This window comes from Muntiacus reevesi, chromosome 5 (assembly GCF_963930625.1).
Source record: "Muntiacus reevesi chromosome 5, mMunRee1.1, whole genome shotgun sequence".
Classification (NCBI taxonomy): domain Eukaryota; kingdom Metazoa; phylum Chordata; class Mammalia; order Artiodactyla; family Cervidae; genus Muntiacus; species Muntiacus reevesi.
The window spans coordinates 106,218,390-106,245,117 of NC_089253.1; the positions used below are offsets into that span (position 1 = coordinate 106,218,390).

At 37.0% G+C, this 26,728-nt stretch overlaps 1 protein-coding gene across 1 annotated transcript in view; it reads left to right on the forward strand.

The window, feature by feature from the left end:
• Positions 1-26,728, forward strand: part of AXDND1 (axonemal dynein light chain domain containing 1) — a 71,257-nt gene that overhangs the window by 31,229 nt on the left and 13,300 nt on the right. Inside the window, exons 15-20 of the mRNA XM_065937172.1 lie at positions 1,411-1,645; positions 2,882-3,083; positions 3,863-3,956; positions 9,761-9,957; positions 10,970-11,066; positions 19,151-19,261. Coding sequence (XP_065793244.1) covers positions 1,411-1,645; positions 2,882-3,083; positions 3,863-3,956; positions 9,761-9,957; positions 10,970-11,066; positions 19,151-19,261 — 936 coding nt within the window. The remainder of the gene's footprint in view (positions 1-1,410; positions 1,646-2,881; positions 3,084-3,862; positions 3,957-9,760; positions 9,958-10,969; positions 11,067-19,150; positions 19,262-26,728) is intronic.

A 26,728-nucleotide genomic window follows, 5' to 3' on the forward strand; every position in this document is an offset into this window, starting at 1 on the left:
CCTCCAGCTTAATACCCACAAGGTTTATCCACATTGCAACATTTATCAGAATTTGCTGCCTTCTTAAGGTTGAATGATATTCCATTGTATGTATAGAACACACTTTGTTTATTAATAACGTCTTTTTAAAGGTTCAAACTTTGAAAATAGGTTTCATTTTGCTAGTCAAATTGCTATCCTGGTACAGTAGTATGGTAAGGGAAAATACAATATTCAGTTCAGTTCAGTCGCTCAGTCGTGTCTAACTCTTTGTGACCCCATGAACCTGCAGCACGCCAGGCCTCCCTGTCTATCACCAACACCCGAAGTACACCCAAACCCATGTCCATTGAGTCAGTGATGCCATCCAACCATTTTATCCTCTCTCGTCCCCTTCTCCTCCTGCCCTCAATCTTTCCCAGCATCAGGGTCTTTTCAAATGAGTCAGTTTTTCGAATCAGGTGGCTAAAGAATTCCTCCAAATGTTAACATCAAACTCATGACCTAATGAAATCTCATCCAATCCCAAGAAACCATTTTCTTTTATTTTGGAATGATTTGAGCAGAATTGAAAATGTTTGTTGTCATACATACAATTTAGTTAGTTTAGTGACTTATTTTTTTTAATGTTTATATCTTTGACATTGCATAGATAAAATTGAAAAAATCATGCTTTTTTTTTAGTAGAAATAGTAGTAATTTTCATTCCTTAACTTGTTAGGCTGAAGGTGCTTTCCATATGTTATTATACTTTTTCTTCATAGTATCCACCTGATGCAGGTTCTGTAATCCCCCATCTTCCAGATGTGGAAATTGAAGATTAGAAATGTTCAGTAACTTGCCTTAGTTACCTATAAATGGTAAATGGCCGGGTCTGTCTCTTAATTGCTCTGCTACAATGCTTTCCAATACTGGTTGCTAATAAGTGTGAGTGATTTGTTTATATTATCTGAGTCTTGAAATAATAGCAAGCTTTATATATAAATTGTAACTTATTTTTTCCACAAATACTTATTGATATGTCAGGTATATCACTTGTACTTCGGGTTAAACAAACACATGAAAACATACATTCTAGGAACTTTCCCAGTGTAGTGGGGATCATATAAACAGAAATATTACATCCTTATCAAAGCAAATAATGATTAAACATGTTCAGCTCTCTGAGGCTTAATTGCTTCTCACTAATATTTTTACCTACATAGAATTGAATATAATTATTTCATCCTGTTAAACTATGGGTTATCTTATAGAATATCAAAATTAATTTAAATTCATTTTAACTTTGAAAATAGAATGTATGTCACATGAGGAAATGATACGACAAATAAGATATATAACTCCAAAATATTTGGGAGTCACCTGAGTAGACTTTGATGAAATCATGAGTGAATAATGTACTAATTTCCTCATCCCACTTTCACTCTCCAGATGTTGACTGAAGACAGAGACAAATTTTCTGGGGATCTTCTAGTGTCAAAATATGATTCTCTCAAGATTATTAAACGGTTACAGGAAAACTGGACAGATATTGGGCTTGGGATATTTGGTCGCCATAAAAGTATGGAGGGAAATATACCACCAGAGCAGAAGCTCATGGAGGAAATTTTGAAAAATATAGCAAGACTCTACAAAGAATTTGAAATAAGAATAAATGGGGATAATGGTAAGGAAAAAAACAATGGTAATGATAATTAGATGGTTTGACAGTATAAAGCATTTTAATACTAATTATTAGTTTCAATACAATTAATATTGAAAATCAAAATAATACATTTAGTTTTAAAAATCAAGCAAAATAAAGCATTGAGTATCACTTTATTGAGATATATTTCATTACAATGCATCTATTTAAATATACCATTTGATGAGTTTAATGTGGCTCAGACGGTAAAGCACCTACCTGCAATGCAGGAGACCCGGATTTGCTCCCTGGGTCAGGAAGATCCCCTGGAGAAGGAAATGGCAACCCACTCCAGTATTCTGGCCTGGAAAATCCTATGTATGGAGGAGCCTGGTAGGCTATAGTCCATGCGGTTACAAGAGTCGGACATAACTTAGAGACTACACCACCACCTCCACCATTTGTTTGGAGAGGATATTTTGCCGTGATGTCACAGTGAATCAATCAAAAGTAAGGATCTAGACTTGGTCCTTATTCAGACCAAAACTCGGAGAAGGCAATGGCACCCCACTCTAGCACTCTTGCCTGGAAAATCCCATGGACGGAGGAGCCTGGTAGGCTGCAGTCCATGGGGTCACTAAGAGTCGGACACGACTGAGCAACTTCACTTTCAATTTTCACTTTCATGCATTGGAGAAGGAAATGGCAACCCACTCCAGTGTTCTTGCCTGGAGAATCCCAGGGATGGCGGAGCCTGATGGGCTGCCGTCTATGGGGTTGCACAGAGTTGGACACGACTGAAGCGACTTAGCAGCAGCAGCAGATCAAAACTATATGTAAACCTGAACAATGACCTAAAAAATGACTCAAGAACTATTATCTGTTCTTGTTTCTGTTTTAACTGTTATGTAATCATGAAGAAGCTGTTTTTCATCATTGTCTTCTTAACAGGATAACTCACTGAATGCCTTTAACAGAAACTGTAGTTCATGGTTTCTGTGTTTAATGCATTTCATTGTCCACCAAGAAGATAAGACAAAGTAAAAACTATCATCAATGAAAATAGCCCATCAGGTAGAAAAGCACTGATTAGATAGTTTTTATTCACTAAATATTTGTTTAGGAACTACTCTTTGCAAGATTCTCTGCTAGGCAAGCTGTAGAGTAATATGAAACTAAAAGAAGATATGCCCCTACCCATTAGTATCTAATAATTTATTGTTGAAATAGTAGACTTATAACTACTTCCAAAAGTTAATGATTTTCTCATTTTTCCAGGTACCTCTAAAATTCTTCCAAGTTTGATTAGTTCTTTTGAATTCTGTTCTTTCAAGTTGGAAAGCCTCCTGGAGTTTCCTGACCTGCTTCTTGAAGAATGGGAGAGACTTAATGAAAAAATTAATGAGATGAAGTCTCAGTTGGATTCATCATTATACATTATTGGCACTGTTCCGCAGTACATAGATTTGGATTCTGGCCTGTAGGTTCTCATAGCTATCTGCTGGGTAGAAAGGAGTCCCCACTTCTCAGTACTTAGCCTCAATAGTGGGTATTTGGGATCAAATGAGAAATCTTGACATCCTATTCCTCTCAGGAAGAAAGCCATCTGACTGGGGGCTGGAGGGTGAGTGAGTCCTGGGTTCTTAACTATAGCGATCTACAGCGCAGTTTATGCCTCACTGAGCTGAGAAGGGGAAGAACAGGAGTAGTTTTGATTCAAATACCCTGGACTCCTGCCTTTCCAACTGACTCTTCATAAATTGTCTTGAATATGTATTTCTTCAGTTGCTGTCTGTCCTTAAAACATTTCCAGAGGCTTTCAATGTTTTGTTTTGTTTTAGTAATTTTACTAACTTCACCAGAGAGTGGGTCACCTTTTCTCTTCACACTGTCATGTTGAAAGTCGGTCTCTTGGAGGATTTTAAAATGTATACTTCTTACTTTGTGGTCTCACAGGTATAGAAGTGAATGTAAAGGGTGTGAGTGTGAGTTTTTACGGTAGAGAGCTAACACTGAAGGAAAGGTCTACATTCTTCACGACTGGCTACCTATGTGAGGTGAGGTTAGGAAGGTTGTCAGTGAGCAGCCATTCTACCAAATATCTCAAGGCTTTGATTCACCTTTCTCTGAGTTCTCAAACAATTGTCCACACCAAAGTTTACTAGGCCCAGCCAAATGAAACCCTTTCTTTTATCTAATATTTACTTTTATACTCTTAAGTAAGGCACTTACCTTTATTTTACTTGTTTTTACCTTCAGGGAACTACAAACACATATATTTAATATGATTCAACAATGGCTTTTGAAGATAGGCAGTGAGATTAACAATGGTAACATGGAACTTCAGCGCCAAGTATGTACTTGCAGGAATTTATTAGATTGTTTTTTGCCTTGGCTGTGAGTTTTCTTCAAGGAAAAAACCATGTCATGGCTATCCAACTGAAGTAGGTGATTGGGAGGGCAAAATGGGAACTGACATAATTACTCAAATGATTTTCAGTGGATTTTTAGATGAGGTATGTTACTGCATTTGGAATGAAGTTTCAGCAATGATCAAAAATTTTTGAGATCCAGTTACTATCTTTACTCAGTATACTGAAAAAAGTTTTCCCTCAATAGTGTTAATCATTTTAAGGATTTATGTTGGTGCCCTCGACTGGCTGAAGGGATGACAGAAACGTGTTTCTAGGAAGAAAGACAAAATGCTATAATACAATTGGTTTATAGTTATTAGAATAGGGAATTGCCCTGCCATTCTGAGGAACTGAACCTGTGGACTTCTTAACTATCACAACATGAAGTAATAATTTCCAATGGATGTCTTAGTTTATTATATTTACTCCCACTTCCTAGTCTTAATTATAATCTAAATTTACACAGTAGTCTCTTATTATAAGTAAATATAATATGCAAATATTCAATGTTACAAAATTGATAAAAATAATTTAGCTAATTTTAATATTGCTTAAATTAGGAATTTGAAAGGCAGAGATCAGTGTGTTATATGGGAATGTTACTTATGAAGCATTATATCAGTCTGTGAGCATGTTGTAAATATAGAAACACAAAGAGTTGAGGAGCAAATATGTTAAGACTGGAAATATGGACACAGGGGATCACCATACCTATGAGAAATTTCTGATTTAGAACACAACCAGAATTAAGAAGAAAAAGAGTGGGAGAGTGCCTGTCACATAGTGAGACTCAATAAATATTTCTTTGAAGTAAGAAAGGATATTCCAACATTGCTGATGTTTTATGGTCTTGCTACCTTAACACCTTCTTTGATAAGATACTCAGTTTACTATTGGGGATTATCTCTGGGGAATTATAGTCTCAATTTTTAATATTATGGAATTCAGTTTTTATGATATAGGATTATTTAGAAAGTACCTTTATATACTTCTCTATACATCTCCATTTTGATGCTATAAGATTATAATGTAGTTAAACTGAATATAAAGCTTGCAAGATTATATATTTCTCAAGGAACTGTATATATCTATATTAATCTATATTAACTGGTGTAAGTATTTAAAAATGGAAAATTTTATCCTTATTTCACTCACCTTTCATTTTTCTTTCTGATCCACTTTCTTCCAGATATATTTTTGTTTTTTTCTTTATACCTTTACTTCATCTAATTTGTGCTGCTTGGCAGTAAAACCGATCTTCAAAGATTTTTAATTGTGTATCTCTATCAGCAAAAAATCATTGAACAATTCATTTCTAACTTACATGTGAGACTTACTCTGTTGACTTTTTTTCTACATTGTAAAATATATATGACTAGTCAAAAGGGATGAGATGAATAATATTTTAAAATTATTTTTAGTAATGATTTAAAAAATTGATCGAACAGGCTTCATAATTTTTTTATAAGCACAGGTTAATACTTAGTGACAAAACCATCTGAAGGTCTGCTAAGTTCAGTTTACTTTGTTACTTTTTTTTAAGGACTGTCATTGCTAAAATAAGAGCTTGCAAAGAAGCAATCCAAATTGAAGAAATTCATCATAGTAAAATTTTCCATTTGCCATAATGTCAGTCAGTTGTTTTTATAAACATTAGGCAATGCAGCATTTCTTTTTTTAAACAAAAGATTGGCAATCAATTGAAACACTTTATTTGTAAGATTTTAAAACAATTAGAAACTTATTTCCAGATTTTCAAGTATATGAATTTGAGAGTTTTTAAAAGTGGTCCATATTTCATTTTCAGCAGCAAAATCAAACCAAGATGGAAATCCTTCCAACTGTCCATTTTCACAAAATGACTGCTCTATAGCATAAATTTCTTTTGTGTGGTTGCATGCTAAATCACTTCAGTTGTGTCCTATTCTTTGTGATGCTATGGATTATAGCCCACCAGGCTCCTTTGTCTATGGGGTTCTCCAGGCAAGAATACTGGAGTGGGTTACCATACCCTCCTCCAGGGGATCTTCCTGACCTATTGTTTGAACCCTCATCTCCTACATTGGCAGGCAGGTTCTTTACCACTAGCGCCACCTGGGAAGCCCAAATTTCTTTCACTCATTGTTAACATCAATATTATATATTAAAAAAAAATTTTGACCATGCCATCAGGCATGGGGAATTATAGTTCCCCAACCAGGGGTCAAACCTGTGCCCCTTGCTTTGGAAGAATAGAGTCTCAGCCACTGGACCAGGGAAATCCCAACATCAATTATATTTTGAAGGCTTGAATTGTGATTTTTTTTTTTTAATATCAGCTAGGAGATGGCTGTTTTGCCACTTGTCATCCCTGAAAAGATCAATAAATTTGAAACAAACCTGCCTTTTTACAAAACACTTCATCTTAAAATTTCTCTTAAGAATTTGGTATCTGAATCACAGTAAATCTTTGGTTTATTATAAAAATCATTTTCACTCTTCATCTAATTAAAGAGAATGATTCCGTATCTTTGTGAAAGTAAAAGATATTCTTCTGTGCTTAATTTGATTCTAATTTTAAATTCATCTGTGAAGTATTGTATGACCTTGTTTCTGTCATTTAATCTCTTTAATATAGGTTTGAAATGAAGATAATAAATATGACTATTTCATAAGCATGGTCTAAGGATTTATTAATATTTTATGTAAACAAAAATGAGTTCTTTCAATGATAGTATCATCCAGGCCATTGATGTATGAAAGAACAGTTTAGAGAATTAATTCTCTAAGAAGAATTAGTGTAATTGAAAAGCAACAGGGTCTTAGTTAATGGGGAAAATATCTTTGACTTGTGAAAGGTAGTAGTCATTTTAACTTTCTCAGGAAGAGTTGCCCTTCCCCTAACTCAGTTCAGTTCAGTTGCTCAGTTGTGTCCGACTCTTTGCGACCCCATGGACTGCAGCACGCCAGGCCCCCCTGTCCATCACCAACTCCCAGAGTTTACTCAAACTTATACCCATTGAGTCGGTGATGCCATCCAGCCATCTCATCCTCTGTCATTCCCTTCTCCTCCTGCCCCCAATCCCTCCCAGGATCAGCATCTTTTCCAAAGAGTCAACTCATTGCATGAGCTGGCCAAAGTATTGGAGTTTCAGCTTCAGCATCAGTCCTTCCAATGAACACCCAGGGCTGATCTCCTTTAGGATGGACTGGTTGGATCTCCTTGCAGTCCAAGGGACTCTCAAGAGTCTTCTCCAACACCACAGTTCAAAAGCATCAATTCTTCAGCACTCAGCTTTCTTCACAGTCCAACTCTCACATCCATACGTGACCGCTGGAAAAACCATAGCCTTGACTAGATGTACGTTTTTTGGCAAGTAATGTCTCTGCTTTTTAATATGGTATCTAGGTTGGTCATAACTTTCTTTCCAAGGAGTAAGCGGCTTTTAATTTCATGGCTGCAATCACCATCTGCAGGGATTTTGGAGCCCCCCAAAATAAAGTCTGACACTGTTTCCACTGTCTCCCCATCTATTTCCCATGAAGTGATGGGATCAGATGCCATGATCTTAGTTTTCTGAATATTGAGCTTTAAGCCAACTTTTTCACTCTCCTCTTTCACTTTCATCAAGAGGCCTCTTCACTCTCTGCCATAAGGGTGGTGTCATCTGCATATCTGAGGTTATTGATATTTCTCCCGGCAATCTTGATTCCAGCTTGTGCTTCTTCCAGCCCAGCGTTTCTTATGATGTACTCTGCATATAAGTTAAATAAGCAGGGTGACAATATACAGCCTTGACATACTCCTTTTCCTATTTGGAACGAGTCTGTTGTTCCATGTCCAGTTCTAACTGTTGCTTCCTGACCTGCATACAGGTTTCTCAAGAGGCAGGTCAGGGGGTCTGGTATTCCCATCTCTTTCAGAATTTTCCACAGTTTATTGTGATCCACACAGTCAAAGACTTTGATATAGTCAATAAAGCAGAAATAGATGTTTTTCTGGAACTCTCTTGCTTTCTCAATGATCCAGTGGATGTTGGCAATTTGATCTCTGGTTCCTCTGCCTTTTCTAAAACCAGCTTGAATTTCTTGAAGTTCACGGTTCACGTTTTGCTGAAGCCTGACTTGGAGAATTTTGAGCATTACTTTACTAGTGTGTGAGATGAGTGCAATTGTGCAGTAGTTTGAGCATTCTTTGGGATTGGAATGGAAACTGACCTCTTCTAGTCCTGTGGCCACTGCTGAGTTTTCCGAATTTGCTGGCATATTGAATGCAGCACTTTCACAGCATCATCTTTCAGGATTTGAAATAGCTCAACTGGAATTCCATCACATGCACTAGCTTTGTTTGTAGTGATGCTTCCTAAGGCCCACTTGACTTCACATTCCAGGATGTCTGGCTCTAGGTGAGTGATCACACCATTGTGATTATCTGGGTCGTGAAGATCTTTTTTGTACAGTTCTTCTGTGTATTCTTGCCTCCTCTTCATAATACCTTCTGCTTCTGTTAAGTCCATACCATTTCTGTCCTTTATCGAGCCCATCTGTGCCTGAAATGTTCCCTTGGTATCTCTAATTTTCTTGAAGAGATCTCTGGTCTTTCCCATTCTATTGTTTTCCCCTATTTCTTTGCATTGATCACTGAGGAAGGCTTTCTTATCTTTCCCGGCTATTCTTTGGAACTCTGCATTCAAATGGGAATATCTTTCCTTTTCACCTTTGCTTTTCACTTCTCTTCTTTTCACAGTTATTTGTAAGGCCTTCTCTGACAGCCATTTTGCCTTTTTGCATTTCTTTTCTGTGGGGATGGTCTTGATCCCTGTCTCCTGTACAATGTCACCAACTCCGTCCATAGTTCATCAGGCTCTCTATCAGATCTAGTCCCTTAAATCTATTTCTTACTTTCACAATATAGTCATAAGGGATTTGATTTAGGTCATACCTGAATGGTCTAGTGGTTTTTCCTACTTTCTTCAGTTTAAGTCTGAATTTGGCATTAAGGAGTTCATGATCTGAGCCACAGTCAGCTCCCAGTCTTGTTTTTGCTGACTGTGTAGAGCTTCTCCATCTTTGGCTGCAAAGAATATAATCAATCTGATTTCAGTGTTGACCATCTGGTGATGTCCATGTGTAGAGTCTTCTCTTGTGTTATTGGAAGAGTGTGTTTGCTATGACCAGTGAGTTCTCTTGACAAAACTCTATTAGCCTTTGCCCTGCTCCATTCCATACTCCTTAGAAGAAATGGAGTAGCCATCATGGTCAACAGAAGAGTCCGAAATGCAGTACTTGGGTGCAATCTCAAAAATGACAGAATGATCTCTGTTCATTTCCAAGGCAAACCATTCAATATCACGGTAATCCAAGCCTATGCCCCAACCAGTAACGCTGAAGAAGCTGAAGTTGAACAGTTCTATGAAGACCTACAACACCCCTAACTCTGGTCCTCACTAAATCCCTGCTGGGCTTGATTTGATTGAAGGATTGGATTGAGTAAATTAGATTGATTAGTTTCATTTGACTGATTTAATTTGTATCAGCTCCTCACTAAAGCCTATGGTCCTCACTAAGGCCTGACACTTCCTCACAAAGACCTGACTCTGATCTCACTAAGGATTTAATTGATTGGATTGGATTGATTGGACTGGATTGATGTGATAATTGATTTGTTACAAACAGTTCTATTTTAAGCTTTATATGGTTTTTGCTGTTTGATTTATTTTAAATGGGTCATTTATATTATAATCTTTTTTTTTTTTTTAAACAGATGGATGAATTGCATATACCCATGATTCGGTGGATGGTAAATTTGCTGATTTTAATGATACCTGACTTTCCTGATCCAGATACTCTCATAAATTTGGAAAATAGTGTTGAAAAACATGACCTAGGAATTGCCAAGTTAGAGCTAGATGCAATTGCCCTGGCAAAAAAGTTGTCCCAATATTCCAGCTATTTGAGCAGGTGAAACTATCTGGTTATTTTATTATTTCTGTTGAAAATTAAGCGTGACATAAAGCAGAGGAAAAACATTGTAAATCAACTCTACTCCAATAAAAATTTTAAAAAAAAGCAGAGGAGAGAAGGGCAGTTAGTGGTAGCAATAAGGGATTGTTTTAAAACCCTGAAAGAAATACTAGTTCAGTTTTTAAACTATCTTCAACACTGTCCTGTTGGAATGTGAAATTTTGGTGTTTTCTTAGTTACTTTAGAATTCCTTTGAAAACAGTGTTAGCATAAGCAGTATAGGAAGTGTATATGTATGAGGGAGTGAGAAGTAAAACAACAACCAAAAAAAACCCAAAACAAACCAATTGCATAAATAAATTGCAGTTTTGCACCTACTGTGGGGGGAGTAAGTATAATTTGCATATGTAATTCCATGCAAAATTGAATGTATACTTTTATATATTTCACTAAACACCAACCAAAACATATTTTAAAAAAGCAAAAAGTGAGGAACTTTCCTGGTGGTCCTGTGGCTAAGACTCTGAGCTCTCATTGCCAGAGGCTTGGGTTTGATCCCTGGTCAGGAAACTAAATCCCACATGCCACAACTAAGACCCAGTGCAGACAAATTTTTTTAAAAAGAGGAAAAAAGCCTTATATCTGAAAAACTAGAAGATTCCCATCAAATAAGATGTCTATAAAACTGTACTTTATTAACTAGGAAGCATACTGTCACTAAGATTACTTCAGATTTGGGAAGTCGCTTTAACAATTTAGCCAGTTTCACCTTCATTTCCATTCAGTGTTACCAATGGTTGAACATGACTTGAATGGAGGGGAGGGACAGGATAGGACTGAGAAACTGAGCAAGAAACAAATTATTTTGTGGTCAATCAGTAGCTTAATTATTATGGTAAACGTCCACTGTATTTGGACTTATAGGAGAAACCAGTAATAAAAAGGTGATGCTCTGTATGTGTGTGTGTGTGTGTGTGTGTGTGTGTGTGTGGTTTTGTTTTTTTTGCAGTTGTTGCAAAGAGCTGGTAGTAGCTATGGCTGTGAATAAAGCAAGTCACTTAGAAAAAAATCCTGATAAGGAACTTAATGAACTGGAGAAGATGAAGGTAATAACTCTATATTCCCCTTACTTTTGTTTTAAGTTGACTTTTTAGGCGTAATTGCTTTACAACAAAACTGCACATACTTAAATGTGCAATTTGATAATTTCTAAAATGTACATAACACTTGTAAAATAATCACTATGATTGAAAAAGGAGCATATCCAACAAACTCAAAGTTTCCTTGTACCCCTTTATAATCTCTCCTTACAGCCTTGTCCTGTCCAGGCAACGACTGATCATCTTCTAACACCAAAGATTAGTTTTCAAGTTTTAGAATTTATATAAGTTGAATCATACAGAATATATACATTTCTTTGTCTGACTTCTTTGACGAAGCAGAATTATTTTTAGATTCACACATACTGTTGCTTTTATCAAAATTGCTTTTCAGGGCTGAGCAGTATCTCATTGAATGGAAATACACCATTTATCAACCATTCTTTGTTGATGAATGTTTGAATTATTTCCATTTTTTTATTATTACAAGTAAAGCTTTAATGGATATGCATGTACATATGCATTGCTTTCATTTGTCTTAAATAAATATCTAGAAATGGGATGGTTAGGTAATATGGCTTGTGTTTTTAGCTTTTTGAGAAACTATCTTCTATGTTCCTGCCAGCAGTATATGAATGTTCCAGTTGTTTCACACCCTCACCAAAATTTGATTCGGTCAGTGATTTCAACTTTAGACATTCCAGTAAGTGGCTTGTGGTATGCCATTGTAGTTTTAATTTGCATTTCCTTCATGATCAGTGATGTTGAACAACTTTTCATGGGATTATTTGGCTTTACATCTCCTTTGGTGAAAGGTACAAAGTTGCTAAGAGGGTAGATCCTAAAAGTTATCACAAGAAAAAAAAATGTAACTATGTGAGGTAATGGATGTTAACTGAATTTGTTGTGGTAATCATTTTGCAATACATACATATATCAAATCATTATGTTGTACATATGAAACATGTGCAGTGTTATACATCAATTATATATCAGTAAAACTGGAAAAATGCTAAAAAAAAAAAAGAAATACAATTGTTTTATAATTTGGTTACTAGGTACTTGATATGTTTAAGTTATTACAAGTGAAATAAAATTAATAAACTGTTCATGGAAAAAAGACGAAATATCTGCTCAAATCTTTGGCCTTTTATTATTGGTTTGTTTTGTTATCATTGAATTTGAAAGTACTTTGTATATTCTGGATAAAAGTCCTTTATTGGATGTGTGATTTAGAAATACTTTCTCTCAGTCTGTGACTTCCTTTTCTTCTCTTAACAATGTCTTTCAAAAAGGGGAATTTCTTAACTGATGAAATTCAATCTATCATTTTTTTTTTCTTTTATGGGTCTTCTTTTGGTATTGTTATCTAAGAAAAATTTTGTATAGTAACATCTGAAGATTTATAGTTTTAAGCTTTGTGGGTCCAGATCTGTGACCCATTTTGAGTGACCCATTTTTTTCTTTTCTGGTGCCAGATATGGGTTGAAGTTCACATTTTGGCGTTTGGATATCCAGTTGTTTAGCATCATGTGTTGAAAAAACTACCCTCTCTCTATTCAGAAGCCTTTTCATCTTTTTTAAAAATCTGGAGGGCACAGCAGCCCACTCCAGTATTCTTGCCTGGAGAATCCCATGGACAGAGGAGCCTGGCGGGCTACAGTCCATGGGGTCCAAAGAGTCAGACACGACTGAGGGACTACCCACAGCACACTGATCGTAAATATGGATATTATTCTGGATATTCTACTATGTTCTACTGATCTGTGTGTCAACATTGTCACCATTATCAAACTGTTTTGATTACTATAGTTTTATAACATTCTGAGATCAGTAATGTAAATCCTCCAAATTTGTCCTTTTTCAAGATTGCCCAGGCTGTTCTAGGTCCTTTGCTTTCCATATGTGAAGTTTTTAGAATTAGCTTATCAATGTTTCCAAAGAAACCTGTTGGGATTTTTCTCATGATTACATTTTATCTGTTGATTAATTTGTGGAGAAATGATATCCTAACAGTATTGCGTCTTTGGGCCTGTGAAGATTGTATATCTCTTCATTTACTTAAGTTCTTTATTTCTTTCAGCAACGTTTTGTAGTTTTCAGTGTATAGGTCTTTGTAAGGTTTATTCCTATGTATTTTATATTTTGGTACTGTTGCAAATTATATTGTTCTGTAATTTCAATTTGTTATTATTCTTTGGTAACAGGATTATTACTGGTTTTTAAAAAGTTTAATTTTATTGGTGTATAGTTGATTTACAGTGTTGTGTTAGTTTAAGGTGTACAGCAGAGGGATTCAGTTATACATGTACATGTATTCATTCTTTTTAGGTATTTATTTATCTTTGGCTGTGCTGGGTCTTTGTTGCTGCACACACAAGCTTCCTCTAGTCATGGAGAGCAAGAGCTACTCTTTCTTGTAGCGCACAGGCTTCTCATTGTGGTGGCTTCTCTTGTTGCAGAGCTCAGATACAAGGCATGCAGGATTCAGCAGTTGTGGTGCCGTGGACTTCGTTGCTCCATGACACATGAGATCTTCCCAGATCAGGGACTGAACCCATGTCCCCTGCATTAGCAGGCAGATTCTTATCCACTGGACCATCAGGAAGTCCCTATTCATTCCTTTTTAGATTCTTTTTTCTTATAGTGATCACAAAATATTGGGTAGAGTTCCCTGTGCTCCATAGGAGGTCCTTGTTCATTATCTACCTTGTATATAATAGTTTGGGTATGTTCATCCCAAGCTCTTGATTTATCCCTTCCCCCCATGTTTTCCCCTTTGGTAATCATAAGCTTGTTGTTTTTTTTTTAATAACCTTGTTTTTGATATCTGTAAGTCTTTCTGTTTTGTAAAAGTTCATTTGTATCATTTAAAAAAATGATTAAAAAATTTTTTAAAAATTAGATTCCACATATGAGTGATATGATATTTATCATTCTCTGTCTGACTTCACTTAGTATGATAATCTCTATGTCCATCCATGTTGTTGCAAATGTCAGTAATTCATTCTTTTCATGATTGAGTACTATTCCGTTATATGTATATATATACGTATCATATCTTTATTCCTCTGTTGATGGACATTTAGGTTGCTTCCATGTCTAGGCTATTGAACACAGTGCTACAATGAGCATTGTATCATGATTTTTAAAATATATTTATTTCATGTCTTATGACCTTACTGAACTCACTTATCCCTGCTGAGAAGTTTTTTTTTTCCAGATTCCTTAGAATTTTCTATGTACATAATTATATCATCTGCAGATAAGGACAGTTTTATTTCTTTTTTTCTAATCTTCACGCCTTTAATTTCTTTTTCTCGACTTCTTGCACTAACTAGAGTCTCTAGTACCAGATTGAGTAAAAGTGGTGAGAACAGACATCCTTGTTATAGTTTAGGGGGAAAGTATTTATTCTGTCATCTTTAAGTATAATGGAAGGTGTAGGCTTTTCCTATATGTCCTTGATCATATTGAGGAAGCTTTATTTTTATTCCATGTTTGTTAAAAATCTTTTTAGAGTCAGGAATGAATGTTCGATTTTATCAAATCCTTTTTCTGCCTCTGCTGAGATGGTCGATGAGTTATCTTTTTTAGTCTTTTAACATGACAACTAACATTGATTGTTTTTTTTATTAATTATTTACTTATGACTGTGCTGGGCCTTCATTGTGTTGTGTGGACTTTCTCTGGTTGCAGTGCATAGGCTTTTTTTGTGAAGCACAGACTTTAGGACATACAGGGTCAGTAGTTGCAGTGCTTGGGTCCTCTAGTTGTGGTGCATGGGTTTAGTTGCCCCATGGGCATGTGGGATCTTAGTTCTCTGGCCAGAGATCAAACTCGTGTTCCCTGCATTGCAAGGCAGATTCTTAACCATTGGGCCACCAGAGAAATCCCTGATTGATTTTTGAATTGAGTATTAAATGAACCTTAACGTTCCTGGGATAAACCCCACTTCATCATGGTGTACTATCTTTTTATATATTACTAAATTCAGTTGGTTGAAGTTTTGTGTAGAATTTTTGCATTGACGTTCTTGAAGGTACTGATTATATATTAATAGTTTACTTTGTTTTCTAATATTTTTGGTTTTGATATTAGGGGTAATGTTAGCCTCTTAAAATGAGTTGGGAAGTATTTTTTACTCCTCTCTTTTATAGAGCAATTTATATAGAATTATATATTATTTCTGGAGAAGGAAATGGCAACCCACTCCAATACTCTTGCCTGGAAAATCCCATGGACAGAGGAACCTGGTAGGCTGCAGTCCATGGGGTCACTAAGAGTCAGACACAACTGAGTGACTTCACTTTCACTTTTCACTTTCATGCATTGGAGAAGGAAATGGCAACCCACTCCATGGAGAATCCCAGGGACAGGGGAGGCTGGTGGGCTGCCGTCTACGGGGTTGCAGAGTCGGACACGACTGAAGCGACTTAGCAACAGCAACAAACCCCTCTCATTAGGGTTATCTTCATTTCAAATTCATCCCCATCCTGACTACAACTGTCTTCCCCTTGTCTCCTGGACAACCTGTGTGGTATGTGAATCTTTATGACATCAGACTCTGGAACTTATATGGCCTTATGCATATCCTACAAGGTGAAGAGTAGAAGATGGTTCTCCAGAGAAGCTTTCTCTAGTGTGGGCATACTATGATGCTGTGTGGCTTGTAGCACACCCCAGCTACATTCCGGTACCTGAAGAAGAACATCTTGCAACCCAAAGGACTGATATTTGACCTTAATGATGGTTTCCCACAATCTGATATTTCTTGGGCTTCTTCCTCATAAATGTGAGAGTTGCATGATGCTGGACTGGTTTCTGGAGCAGGAGCAGAAAGACTTAAGGAGACTTTCTTAAGTCAGCATCCTCTGGAGTTTGATCACTCTTACTGATGGTTCATACTCCACTCTACCATAATAATCCCCTAGAGAAATCTTCATGAAGTGTTGGGGATGATCTAGTTCCCCAAGACCATCAAGGCAGTGTGGTAACTAATGACCCTATTTACCTCCAGTCTGATCCTGGTGTATTCATTCGGACCTCACCCAGATGGCCTGCCATCTTCCAAGAGGACTCAGTTCTTGGGATTCTTACCCCTATGCCTATTTCTGAAAAAAAGATGATCTCAGTGCATATCAGTCGCTTCACTTGGGAATGAAACTTGCTTATGTTTTCATTCGCTGTTTAGAAGCACTATGTCAGAGAGTCCTGGCATCCAGTCAGAGTACAACACTGGGTCCACTACAGCTGAAGCAGCTGCTGAAAACCTAGAATAAGTCAGATAGATGTCTTTTTTCAAGTGTGTTAGGTTGATCATCTATAATGTGCCAGGCGTCTAGATTTAGGGTCACTGATGCCTTGGTGTTTGTTCATAATCTGAGCAATCAGCAGATTACCTGGAAAGATTTCTGAGATAAACTTCAGCAGGCCAAGACTGGTGAAAGACACTCACTGACCAGCACCTGATAGTTCTGAGAACACGTGGGAAGGAACAGTCCTTTCACTGCCAAAGAAATACCTACCATGATAGAAACGAGAAGACTTGGGGCTGGTGCCCTTCGAACTGACTTCTGGCTGAAATTGATGCCATTTTTTCTTGTCTTGCTCTGTGTAATCTATCAAGACCCTGCTATCCTCCTTGGGCTACAGTAACCTTTATGTTGCCCAAGATACTACTGCCAGTTTCAGGATTTGGGCCTCTGAAAAGAGTATGACTTTGAAGAGTGGTGCTGGAGAGTTGCCTCTTGCAGTGTTCCAGGAGGTAAACTCAGAGATCTCAGCTTTGCTACCCTTTTGGGGGGACCTGGAGATGATGGATTCTTAATAACTACATTACTACTGTAGACCCACCACTTATTAGACTATCTCCTGTAGCCTTTTGTTCTCTTCTTTTTGATCCTCTACAATAAGCTTAACATTTAGGACCTTCTCCTTCTCCCCAGACAAGAATTTTAGTCTTTTCACTTCAGAAGCATTAATTAACAGCCCTGAATCAGATGTTATCAGAATCAGAGTATTGATGGAAGGAGATTCACATGTATTGATTGGCAACCGAGCTATCTCCATCTTGCTCATCAAAGGTGATGTTAAAGGTTTTTTAGGAAAACTTCCTTGATTCTATAGATAGCCATGAAGCTTTTATCAAAAATTCTTATTGGGACTTCCCTGATGGTCCAGTGACTAAGACTCCACACTCCCAATGCTGGAGCCTGGGTTTGATCACTGGTCAGGGAACTAGATTCCACATGCTACAATTGAAAGATCCCACATGCCACAACTAAGGCCCTGTGCAGCCAAATAAGTAAATATTTTCTTTTAAAGACTCGTAGTGATATTTTTCCCACCAGATGTTCTATGGCAGTATTTTCAATGTCTCAGAAGTTTGTAAGAAAATGACTAGGATCTGCTTTATAGAATGCAATTCAGCTGAAAATAGTTTATTTCTCATGGATGGTGAACTAACTCTGAAGAACTAAAACTTTTAAAATGTCATTACTGTTTTCAAAATTGACAAATGTTTTTGTTCTAGTTATGATAAAGTTAAAACATGCATCTAATTTTGTGGCTGGAAGGATCTTTAGGGGCAGTGGTATGATGGAGACTCAGGCTGACTCACAAGAGCTGACTGTGCAGACCTCTTCCCAACTCCGCATTCAGTGATAACATACTAACTTGATGACTACCATTGAAATTGCCCTATGAGAGTATATATTTTGGAATTCAACGAATGCTACAAATTAGGGATCCCCCCTCCACCAATAAATGTTTTACCAGCTTCCCAGTACATAGGGGGCATCTAGAGTAAACCAACAGCTTCATCTGTTTTTAATAGATGAAGACTATTAAGAGTTTACTCAAGAAGCCACAAGCAATTAGAAGAACTAAGGATTAGAACCCAATACTTTCATCTCCCTTGTTTGATCCTCTTTTCTGATATGCAGTAAGACATTGAGCTAACTCTTTGAATGCAAAATTTAAACAGTGATGGTAACAGAGCTGTGGTAAACTTATTTATCTGAAGAGGCTTCTATTCCTTATTTATAACACAAGGGTTTGGATTAGATATTTAAAAATTTTTTGGCTCTGATTTTTCACAATAATTCCACAATAAAAGTTTAATCATGAGAAAAATATGAGACATAGTACTGCTTTTTTTTTTTTCATATTACTGCTTTTTATGGTTTGCTTCGAGGACCTGAAGTGGGGGATTATTTCCCCACATGGTACTATATTTGTTTTTTTTTGATGGTGTGAATGACCAAATCCCCTTCCCCAGAGAAAATAATGCTTCCTAGTTCCCTCTGCTTTTTCTCACTAATAAGGAATAATGCATCTTTTAAACACTGAGTCCAAAGCTTAGTGGTAGGTGATCTTAGTAAAGGTAGTTTTTCTGTTCCCTTTGAGGGAATAAGACCTGTTGGGGGACCAATCGTGTTATCTTGATAAGAGATGAGCTCCTTTTCTAAAAAAGTGCTTCAAGTCTATTCAAGTCTTTTTTGGGGGCAGGAGAAGTAATATTTTTGTAATGGTTAAGAGCCCTGGCCACCTGGATTAGAATCTAAACACAGTACATAAATATATATGTGACCTTGAGTGAGATATTTAACTGCTCTATTCCTCAGTTTCCTCATCTTAAAAAATGAGGATAGTAATAGTCTCATAATGAGGATCAAATGAGTTAGTAATGTACAATGCATAGAACAGAGTGCTACATAAGTGTTTGCTGCTGTTATTGTCATATAATTGTAATTGACCCTGGTCAGTTGCATAACATTTATTGGGACAAGTCATTAGACCTTAGTAAATCCAACAAACTTTCTGCCTCTAGTTTTATAGCACTTCACTACTTGTCCCACTTCAACCCAGATCCCAAACCCTGTTGATAAGAGATGATATGATTTAGGTCTATATTAATAGAAAATCACTTCTGCACAAATCTTTGAACTGAGCTGATGCAAAGTTAATTGAGTGGAGTTATATTTAAAGGAATTACTCTTAGCAGTTCCTCAGTAGGAGTAAGTGAATAAATGAGTTGGTATAATCTGATTTTTTCTGTTTAGTGATTATCTTTTGTCTCTTCTCAGAAAGAATGTTATGATTGGATCACCACGTCCTCTCACCTCCTTTCTGGCCTCAAAGGCAGAAAAATAAAGTTACTGACACATGAAGAAAAACGGCAGCTACTTGGAGAAGAGGTATTTGCCATGCATTAGCACTGGTCATCATTCACACTCTTCCTGTATCTCAGTAGATAAGAGTGCCTTGACTTTTTCCAACCAATGTTTTGAACCCTCATTCATTTACTCTCTGAGAATTTGGGTTCTAACCAAGAGCACTGGCTGCTCTTCTCTCTTCTAAAGAAGAGAGTCCTCACCCAAACATCTCTCTTCACTTTCTTGGAGGGTGATTTTGCCTCCTAGGATATGGCAACCCAGTCCAGTACTCTTGCCTGGAAAATCCCATGGACTGAGGAGCCTGACAGGCTATAGTCCACAGGGTCACAAAGAGTGGGACACGACTGAGCGCAGAACAACGTATTACAGCGGGGAGCTGCCCCGCCACTTGCTGAGGCGCATCCTCAGACTTTTCTACTTCTGCCCACACCCCTCCTTCTCCACTGAGTCTCTGTCCTCCCATCCAAGGTTATATCTTCCTTTGGGTGCTTGATCTCATGTGCATTGTCTTCTTTCTGTAGTATATTTAATGCCTTCCTCTCTAATGATTCCATTTTATTAATGTGTTAGCAATCTATAGTCACGGTCTCCCTCCCATCTGAAAAAATATGTCCCTTGATTTTTCTCTCCTCCTTTGCTACTTCTTTCCCTTCTTCCTAGCACAATCACTTTTCTTTTCTTTTTCTTTTTTTTACAATCACTTTTCTTAAAACAATGTAAAGTCCCCCAGTGATCTTATTGTCAGATCCAGGTGTCTCCAAGCCCATATTTAACCTGACTTCTCTGTAGTATTTGATCCTGTTAACCATTCACTTTTTTGGTCATCTCTCTTTGCAAGACAAAAATTCTCCTATTTCTTTCTTTTCATACCCCTTCCTGTAGTCTTCCATTTCTGCCTGCCTCTTAAACGTTGATATTCTTTCCTTGGCTTATTTTCCCTCTCATTCAACACTCTCCACATTGCTATGTTAATCCTATAGTTTTAACCACCTGTTAACTGAGGATCCTGAGTCAATGAATATCATGTACCTAATGGCTTCCCTGGTGGCTCAGATGGTAAAGAATCCTGCAATGAAAGAATCCTGCAATGAATCCTGCAATGCACCTGCAATGCAGAAGACCTGGGTTCAATCCCTGGGTTGGGAAGAGCCCCTGGAGGAGGACATGGCAACCCACTCCAGTATTGTTGTCTGGAGAATCCCCATGGACAGAGGAACCTGGCAGGCTCCATCCATCAGGTTGCAAAGAGTCAGACACAAGTGAGTGACTAAGCACACAATGGCAGTCACAAATGTTTATTTTTACTTCAGTCCGTTTGATGGAGTTCATCTCCAGCAAAGCCTGAAGAAGCTCCTGTTGCTATTGGAGCCATAAACTATACAGGTGTGATCTTGGCATATGTGTCAATGCTCTTGGATCTAAGAAGGAAGTTTCTGTCTATACACTTGCAGGACTTCTGTTTTACATTTATTTAATTTTTTTTTTTTTTTTAAATTTTGGCTCTACTATGTGGCTTGTGGGAGTTCCCCAACCAGGGGTTGAACCTGGGCCACAACAATGAAAGCTCTGAATCATAACCACTAGACTACCAGCGAACTCCTTATTTTACATTTAAACACTGAAAAAACACCACCTTTTTAAGTTGTACACCCTTAACAAATTCTTGTTTTTTCTTTGCTGCCCAGATCTTGGCCAGAATTATTTTGAATTAACCACTGAGTGATTTCATTAACATTATACATCTTAAATTACAATACAGTTTTAGAAACTTAATGAAGTACCATAGATATGATCTTGGCTGCACTTCTGATCTAGGAAAAAATTCAAGACCTAAACATAATCACAAAGACTTAAGAACAGAAAGGATTTTAAAGGTCGTTGAATTCAACCAACCTTCAGATGCATGAATCTTAGTGTAACACCTACACAGCTGATCATTAGGCCTATATTTGAGTGCCTGAAGTGATAGAGAACTTTCAGAGTTAGTCCATTTGTTTTTGGTGAGCAGTGACTATTAGAACATTATTCTTTTATTGAACAAAATGATAAGACATTTTCTTGTAGCTTTTTTCCTACCTTCTGGTCCTAGTTCAGTCTTTGAGTTTATATGAAAAGGCTGATATGTCCTCCACATTGTAGTATTTCCCACTATTCTATATTATGGTATTTCTAACATTTGAAACTAGCTATATTCAACCTAAGTCTGTGTCTAGGTTTTCTATTATTTTATATTAATTTGTCTATTCATTCATCACCACAGTCTTTTAATTATTGAGGCCTTATGATACATTTTTATATTTGGTAGGGCCAACACTTCTTCACTAATCTTTTTGGGATGTTTGATGGCTATTCTTTTTTATTTATTCTTCTATGTAATCTTCCTCTAGAAAATATATGATTCTTAACTCAGGTGATATTAAATTTATATACTAACTTAGAACACACATTTATGCTGTTGAGTAGTCCTATGAAGAATATGGCTGATAGGATGTCCACCTGTATGCCTTTTAATAATGTTTTATCGTTTTCTCATTTTGCACTTTTCTTGTAAGGTAGGCTTGAATATTTTATTTTTTGATATTTTAAATGGAAACTTCTTTTCCATTATACCTTCTAATTGGTAACTGTGTATATATTACTGATTTCTGTATTTTAATTTTTTGTATGGTGACTCTACTAAATTATCTTATTATTTAAATAGTTTTTCAATAAATTCTTTTGGGTTCTCCAGATATTCAATTAAACCACCTACGCATAGAAATAGTTACCTCTTCCCTCCCCCCCAATTATTACGCCTTTACTTGCTTTTTCTTGTCTAATTGCATTGAATTATTCTTCTCTTTCCTTCTGCCTTAAGCTTTAGAATTTTCATTAGTGAGGACCTACTGAAGGCAAACTTAATTTTTGGTTGTCTGAAAATGTCTTTTTTTCACCCTCATTCTTAATTTTTTGTTGTTGTTGTGTATACAATTCTAGGATGATTTTCTCTCTATACATAGAAGATACTGTTTCCACTGTTTTCCAGGTTTTATTGTTACCAAACTGACAATTGAAAATCCAGCTGTCAGACTTCCTTTGTGGCTCAGTGGTAAATAACACATCTGCCAATGCAGGAGACATGGATTTGATCCCTGGTATGGGAAGATCCCACGTGCTGCGGAGCAACTCAGCCTTTGTGCCGCAGCTGCTGAGACTGTGCTCTGCACACCCTAGAGCCCGTGCTCTGCAACAAGAGAAGCCACATCAATAAGTCTGTGCACTGCAACGAAGAGCCCCCAGTCGCTGAAACTAGAGAAAAGCCCATGTAGCAAGGAAGACCCAGCACAGGCATAAATAAAAATCTAGCTGTCCATTCTTTTGAAGTTAATCTCTTCTCTCTGGCTGCATTTAAGATATTCTTTTTCACTTTGGCATTTTGCAGTTTCTGATAAATGTAGATGAAGTTTTTCTTTTCAAATTCTACTTGGGATTCTCTTGGTTTTCTGAATCTTTGGCTGGGTATCTTTCACTGGATTTGGAAAATTCTCAGTCATCATCTCTTCAATTGTTGTCTCTACTGTATTTTCTCTTTCCTTTCCTTCTGTAACTCTGAATGGATATATATTGGAATCTGTTCCTAGTGTCTTTTAATTCTTCGTATTTTCTATCTCTTTGCCTTCCTGCATTGAATCCTGGATGATTTCTTCTGACTTAATTTCCAGTTCACTAATTTTCTCTTTAGCAGAGTTTAATCTGTCCTTAAAGCTTTCTGTTGTTTGAAATTTAATTGTTCAAATTCTATTTGGTTCTTTTTCAAATCTGATTATTGTTGTAATCTTTCAGAGTTTCAATCCCTTATTTCTTTTAAAGTTTAAATATAACTATGTAGCCTATCTGATAATTTGAGCATATATCTATATAAGAATATTAATTACAGTATTATTTATAACAAAATATAAGAGACAATATAAATACTGAGCAATAGAAAATTACTTTCATAAATTATGGAATGTTCAAGTAGTAGAATTCCATACAGATAAAATAGATGATTATATAGTGAAATAAGAATCACCCATGATATGTTATTGAGAAAAGCAGATGAAGGAACATATATTTATTATGTTCCTTTGTTCATTTGTATGTTCATTTGTATGAATGTGTTTATATGTGGATAAAGCAGACTAGCATATTCAACAAAGTGATTCAAGTTGTTACCTCTGAGGGTTGAGATTATTAATTTCTCTGTAATGCTCAAATATTTTATAGCAGTAGTGTGTTATCAGGAAAAGTATTTTCATTTTGGAAAAATATCCTAATATACTGTGACTATTTTTCTATGCCATGTACATAATGCTATAACATAATTTAAAATTGCTATAAAATATCTTGTATGGTTTATATTATGCTTTTCAATTGCATTTTCCTATTGTGGGCATTGAACGTATGTATAAATTTGTTTTATAAATTGCTGCAATAAACTTCTGAAGGACAGTCTTTAGTCAATATTTGTGCAGAGTCCACTGAGGTATTCAACACTGTTGACTCCTTCTCTCTTCACTTTTGGCTTTCCTTGTGACCCTTTCACACTTCTGAGGCAACTTTTAGCCTCCTCTACAGTCTCCTCTTTCTTCCCTGACCCTTTTTGTGACTAGGTTCCTGTCCAAATAAGGCCTTGTCCCCTAGTCATTTCACAGGTTCTCCTTTGGCAATATAATTTACTTTCTTGGCTTTAAATAAATGCAGATAACTGTTAAATATTTATCTATAACCAACAGCCTTCCAATCTAAACTTCACATCCACAAATTCAGCTACTTACTTATTTCGCCCCTCATGGGTCACTCAATGAAACTGTGATCCATGCTTTGTAGGGCCACCCAAGATGGACAGGTCATGGTGGAGAGTGCTGACAAAATGTGATCCACTGGAGAAGGGAAACCACTTCAAACCACTTCAGCATTTTTGCCTTGAGAACCCCATGAACAGTATAAAGAGGCAAAAAAATACGACACTGGAAGATGAACCCCCTAGGCCTGAAGGTGTTAGATACCCTACAGGGGAAGAGCAAAGGGCAATTACTAATAGCTCCAGAAAGAATGAAGCAGCTGGGCCAAAGTAGAAATGACACTCAGTTCTGGATATGTCTGCTGGTGAAAGTAAAGTCCAATGCTGTAAAGAACAATATTACATAGGAACTGGAATGTTAGGTCTATGAATCAAGGTAAACTGGATGTGGTCAAGCAGGAGATGGCAAGAGTGAACATTGACCTCTTAGGAATCAGTGAATGAAAATGGACAGGAAAGGGCAAATTTAATTTAGATGACCATTATAGCTAATACTGTGGGCAAGAATCCCTTAGAAGAAATGGAATAGCCCTAATAGTCAACAAAAGAGTCTGAAATACAGTACTTGGGTGCAACCTTGTAAACGACAGAATGATCTCAGTTTGTTTCCAAGGCAAACCATTCAACATGACAGTAATCCAAGTCTATGTCCCAACCGCTGATGCTGGAGAAGCTGAAGTTGACCAGTTCTTTGAAGACCTACAACACCATCTAGGGCTAACACCAAAAAAGAGATGTCCTTTTCATCATAGAGGATTGAAATACAAAACTAGGAAGTCACGAGACACCAGGAATAATAGGCAAGTTTGGCCTTGGAGTACAAAATGAAGCATGGCAAAGGGTAACAGAGTTTTGTCAAGAGGATGCACTGGTCATGGCAAACACCCTTTTCCAACAACCCAAGAGGCAATTCTACACATGGACATCACCAGATGGCCAATACAGAAATCAGATTGATTATGTTCGTTGCAGCCAAAGATGGAGAACCTCTATACAGTCAGCAAAAACAAGTCCTAGAGAGCTGACTGTGGCTCAGATCATGAACTCCGTAGAGCAAAATTCAGGCTTAAATTAAAGAAAGTAGGGAAAACCACTAGGTAATTCAGGTATGAACTAAATCAAATCCTTTATGATTATACAGTGGAGATAATGAATAGACTCACGGGATTAGATTTGATAGAGTGCTTAAAGAACTATGGACGGAGGTTTGTAAAATTGTACAGGAGGCAGTGACCAAAACCATCCCAAAGAAAAAGAAATGCAATAAGGCAAAGTAGTTGTCTGAGGAGACTTTACAAATAGCTGAGGAAAGAAGAGAAGCGAAAAGCAAGGGAGAAGGGGAAAGATGTATCCAGCTGAATGCAGACTTCCAAAGAATAACAAGGAGAGATTAAAAGGCCTTCTTAAATGAACAATGCAAAGAAATAGAGGAAAACATTTGAATGAGAAATACTAGAGATCTTGTCAAGAAAATTGGAGAATTCAAGGGAACATTTCATGCAAGGATGGGCATGATAGAGGACAGAAACAGTAAGGACCTAATAGAAGCAGAAGAGATTAAGAAGAGATGGTAAGAATACACAGAACTATGTAAGAACGGTCATAATGACCCAGATAACTACAATGATGTGGTCACTCAACTAGAGCTGGACATCCTGGAGTGTAAAGTCAAGTGGGCAGTAAGAAGCATTACTCTGAACGAAGCTATTGGAGGTGACAGAACTTCAGCTGAGCTGTTTAAAATCCTAAAAGATAATGCCGTGAAAGTTCTGCACTCAGTATGTCAGCAAATTAGAAAAACTGAACAGTGGCCACAGAACTGGAAAAAGTCAGTTTTCATTCCAATCCCAAAGAAGAACAACATCAAAGAATGTTCAAACTATCATACAATTGCATTCATTTCACATGCTAGCGAGGTTATGCTGAAAATTCTTTAAGCTAGGTTTCAGCAGTATATGAACTGGGAACTTCCAGATATACATGCTGGGTTTCAAAGAGGGAGAGAGAGGAACCAGAGATCAAATTGCCAACATCTGTTGCATCATGGAGAAAGCAAGGAAGTTCCAGAAAAACTTCTGCTTCATTGACTATGCTAAAGCCTTTGCCTGTGTGGATCACAACAAATGTGTGGAAAATTCTTTAAGAGATGGGCGTACCAGACCACCTAACTGTCTCTTGAGAAATCTGTATGCAGGTCAAGAAGCAACAGTTAAAATCGGACATGGAACAACTGACTGTTTCCAAGTTGGGAAAGGAGTATGACAAGGCTATATATTGTCACCCTGCTTATTTAACTTCTGTGCAGAGTACATCATGCGAAATGCCAGGGTAGATGAATGACAAGCTGAAATCAAGATTGCCAGGAGAAATATCAACAACCTCAGATATGCAAATGATAACACTCTTATGGCCAAAAGTGAAAAGGAACTAAATAGCCTTTTGATGAGGGTTAAAGACAAGAGTGAAAAAACTGGCTTAAAATTCAGCGTTCAAAAAACTAAGATCATGATTCTATCACTTCATGGCAAATAGAAGGGGATAAAGTGGAAGCAGTGACAGATTATATTCTCTTGGGCTCCAAAATCACTGCCAACAGTGACTGCAGCCACAAAATTAACAGACACAGAGACATCACTTTGCCAATAAAAATCTGTACAGTCAAAGCC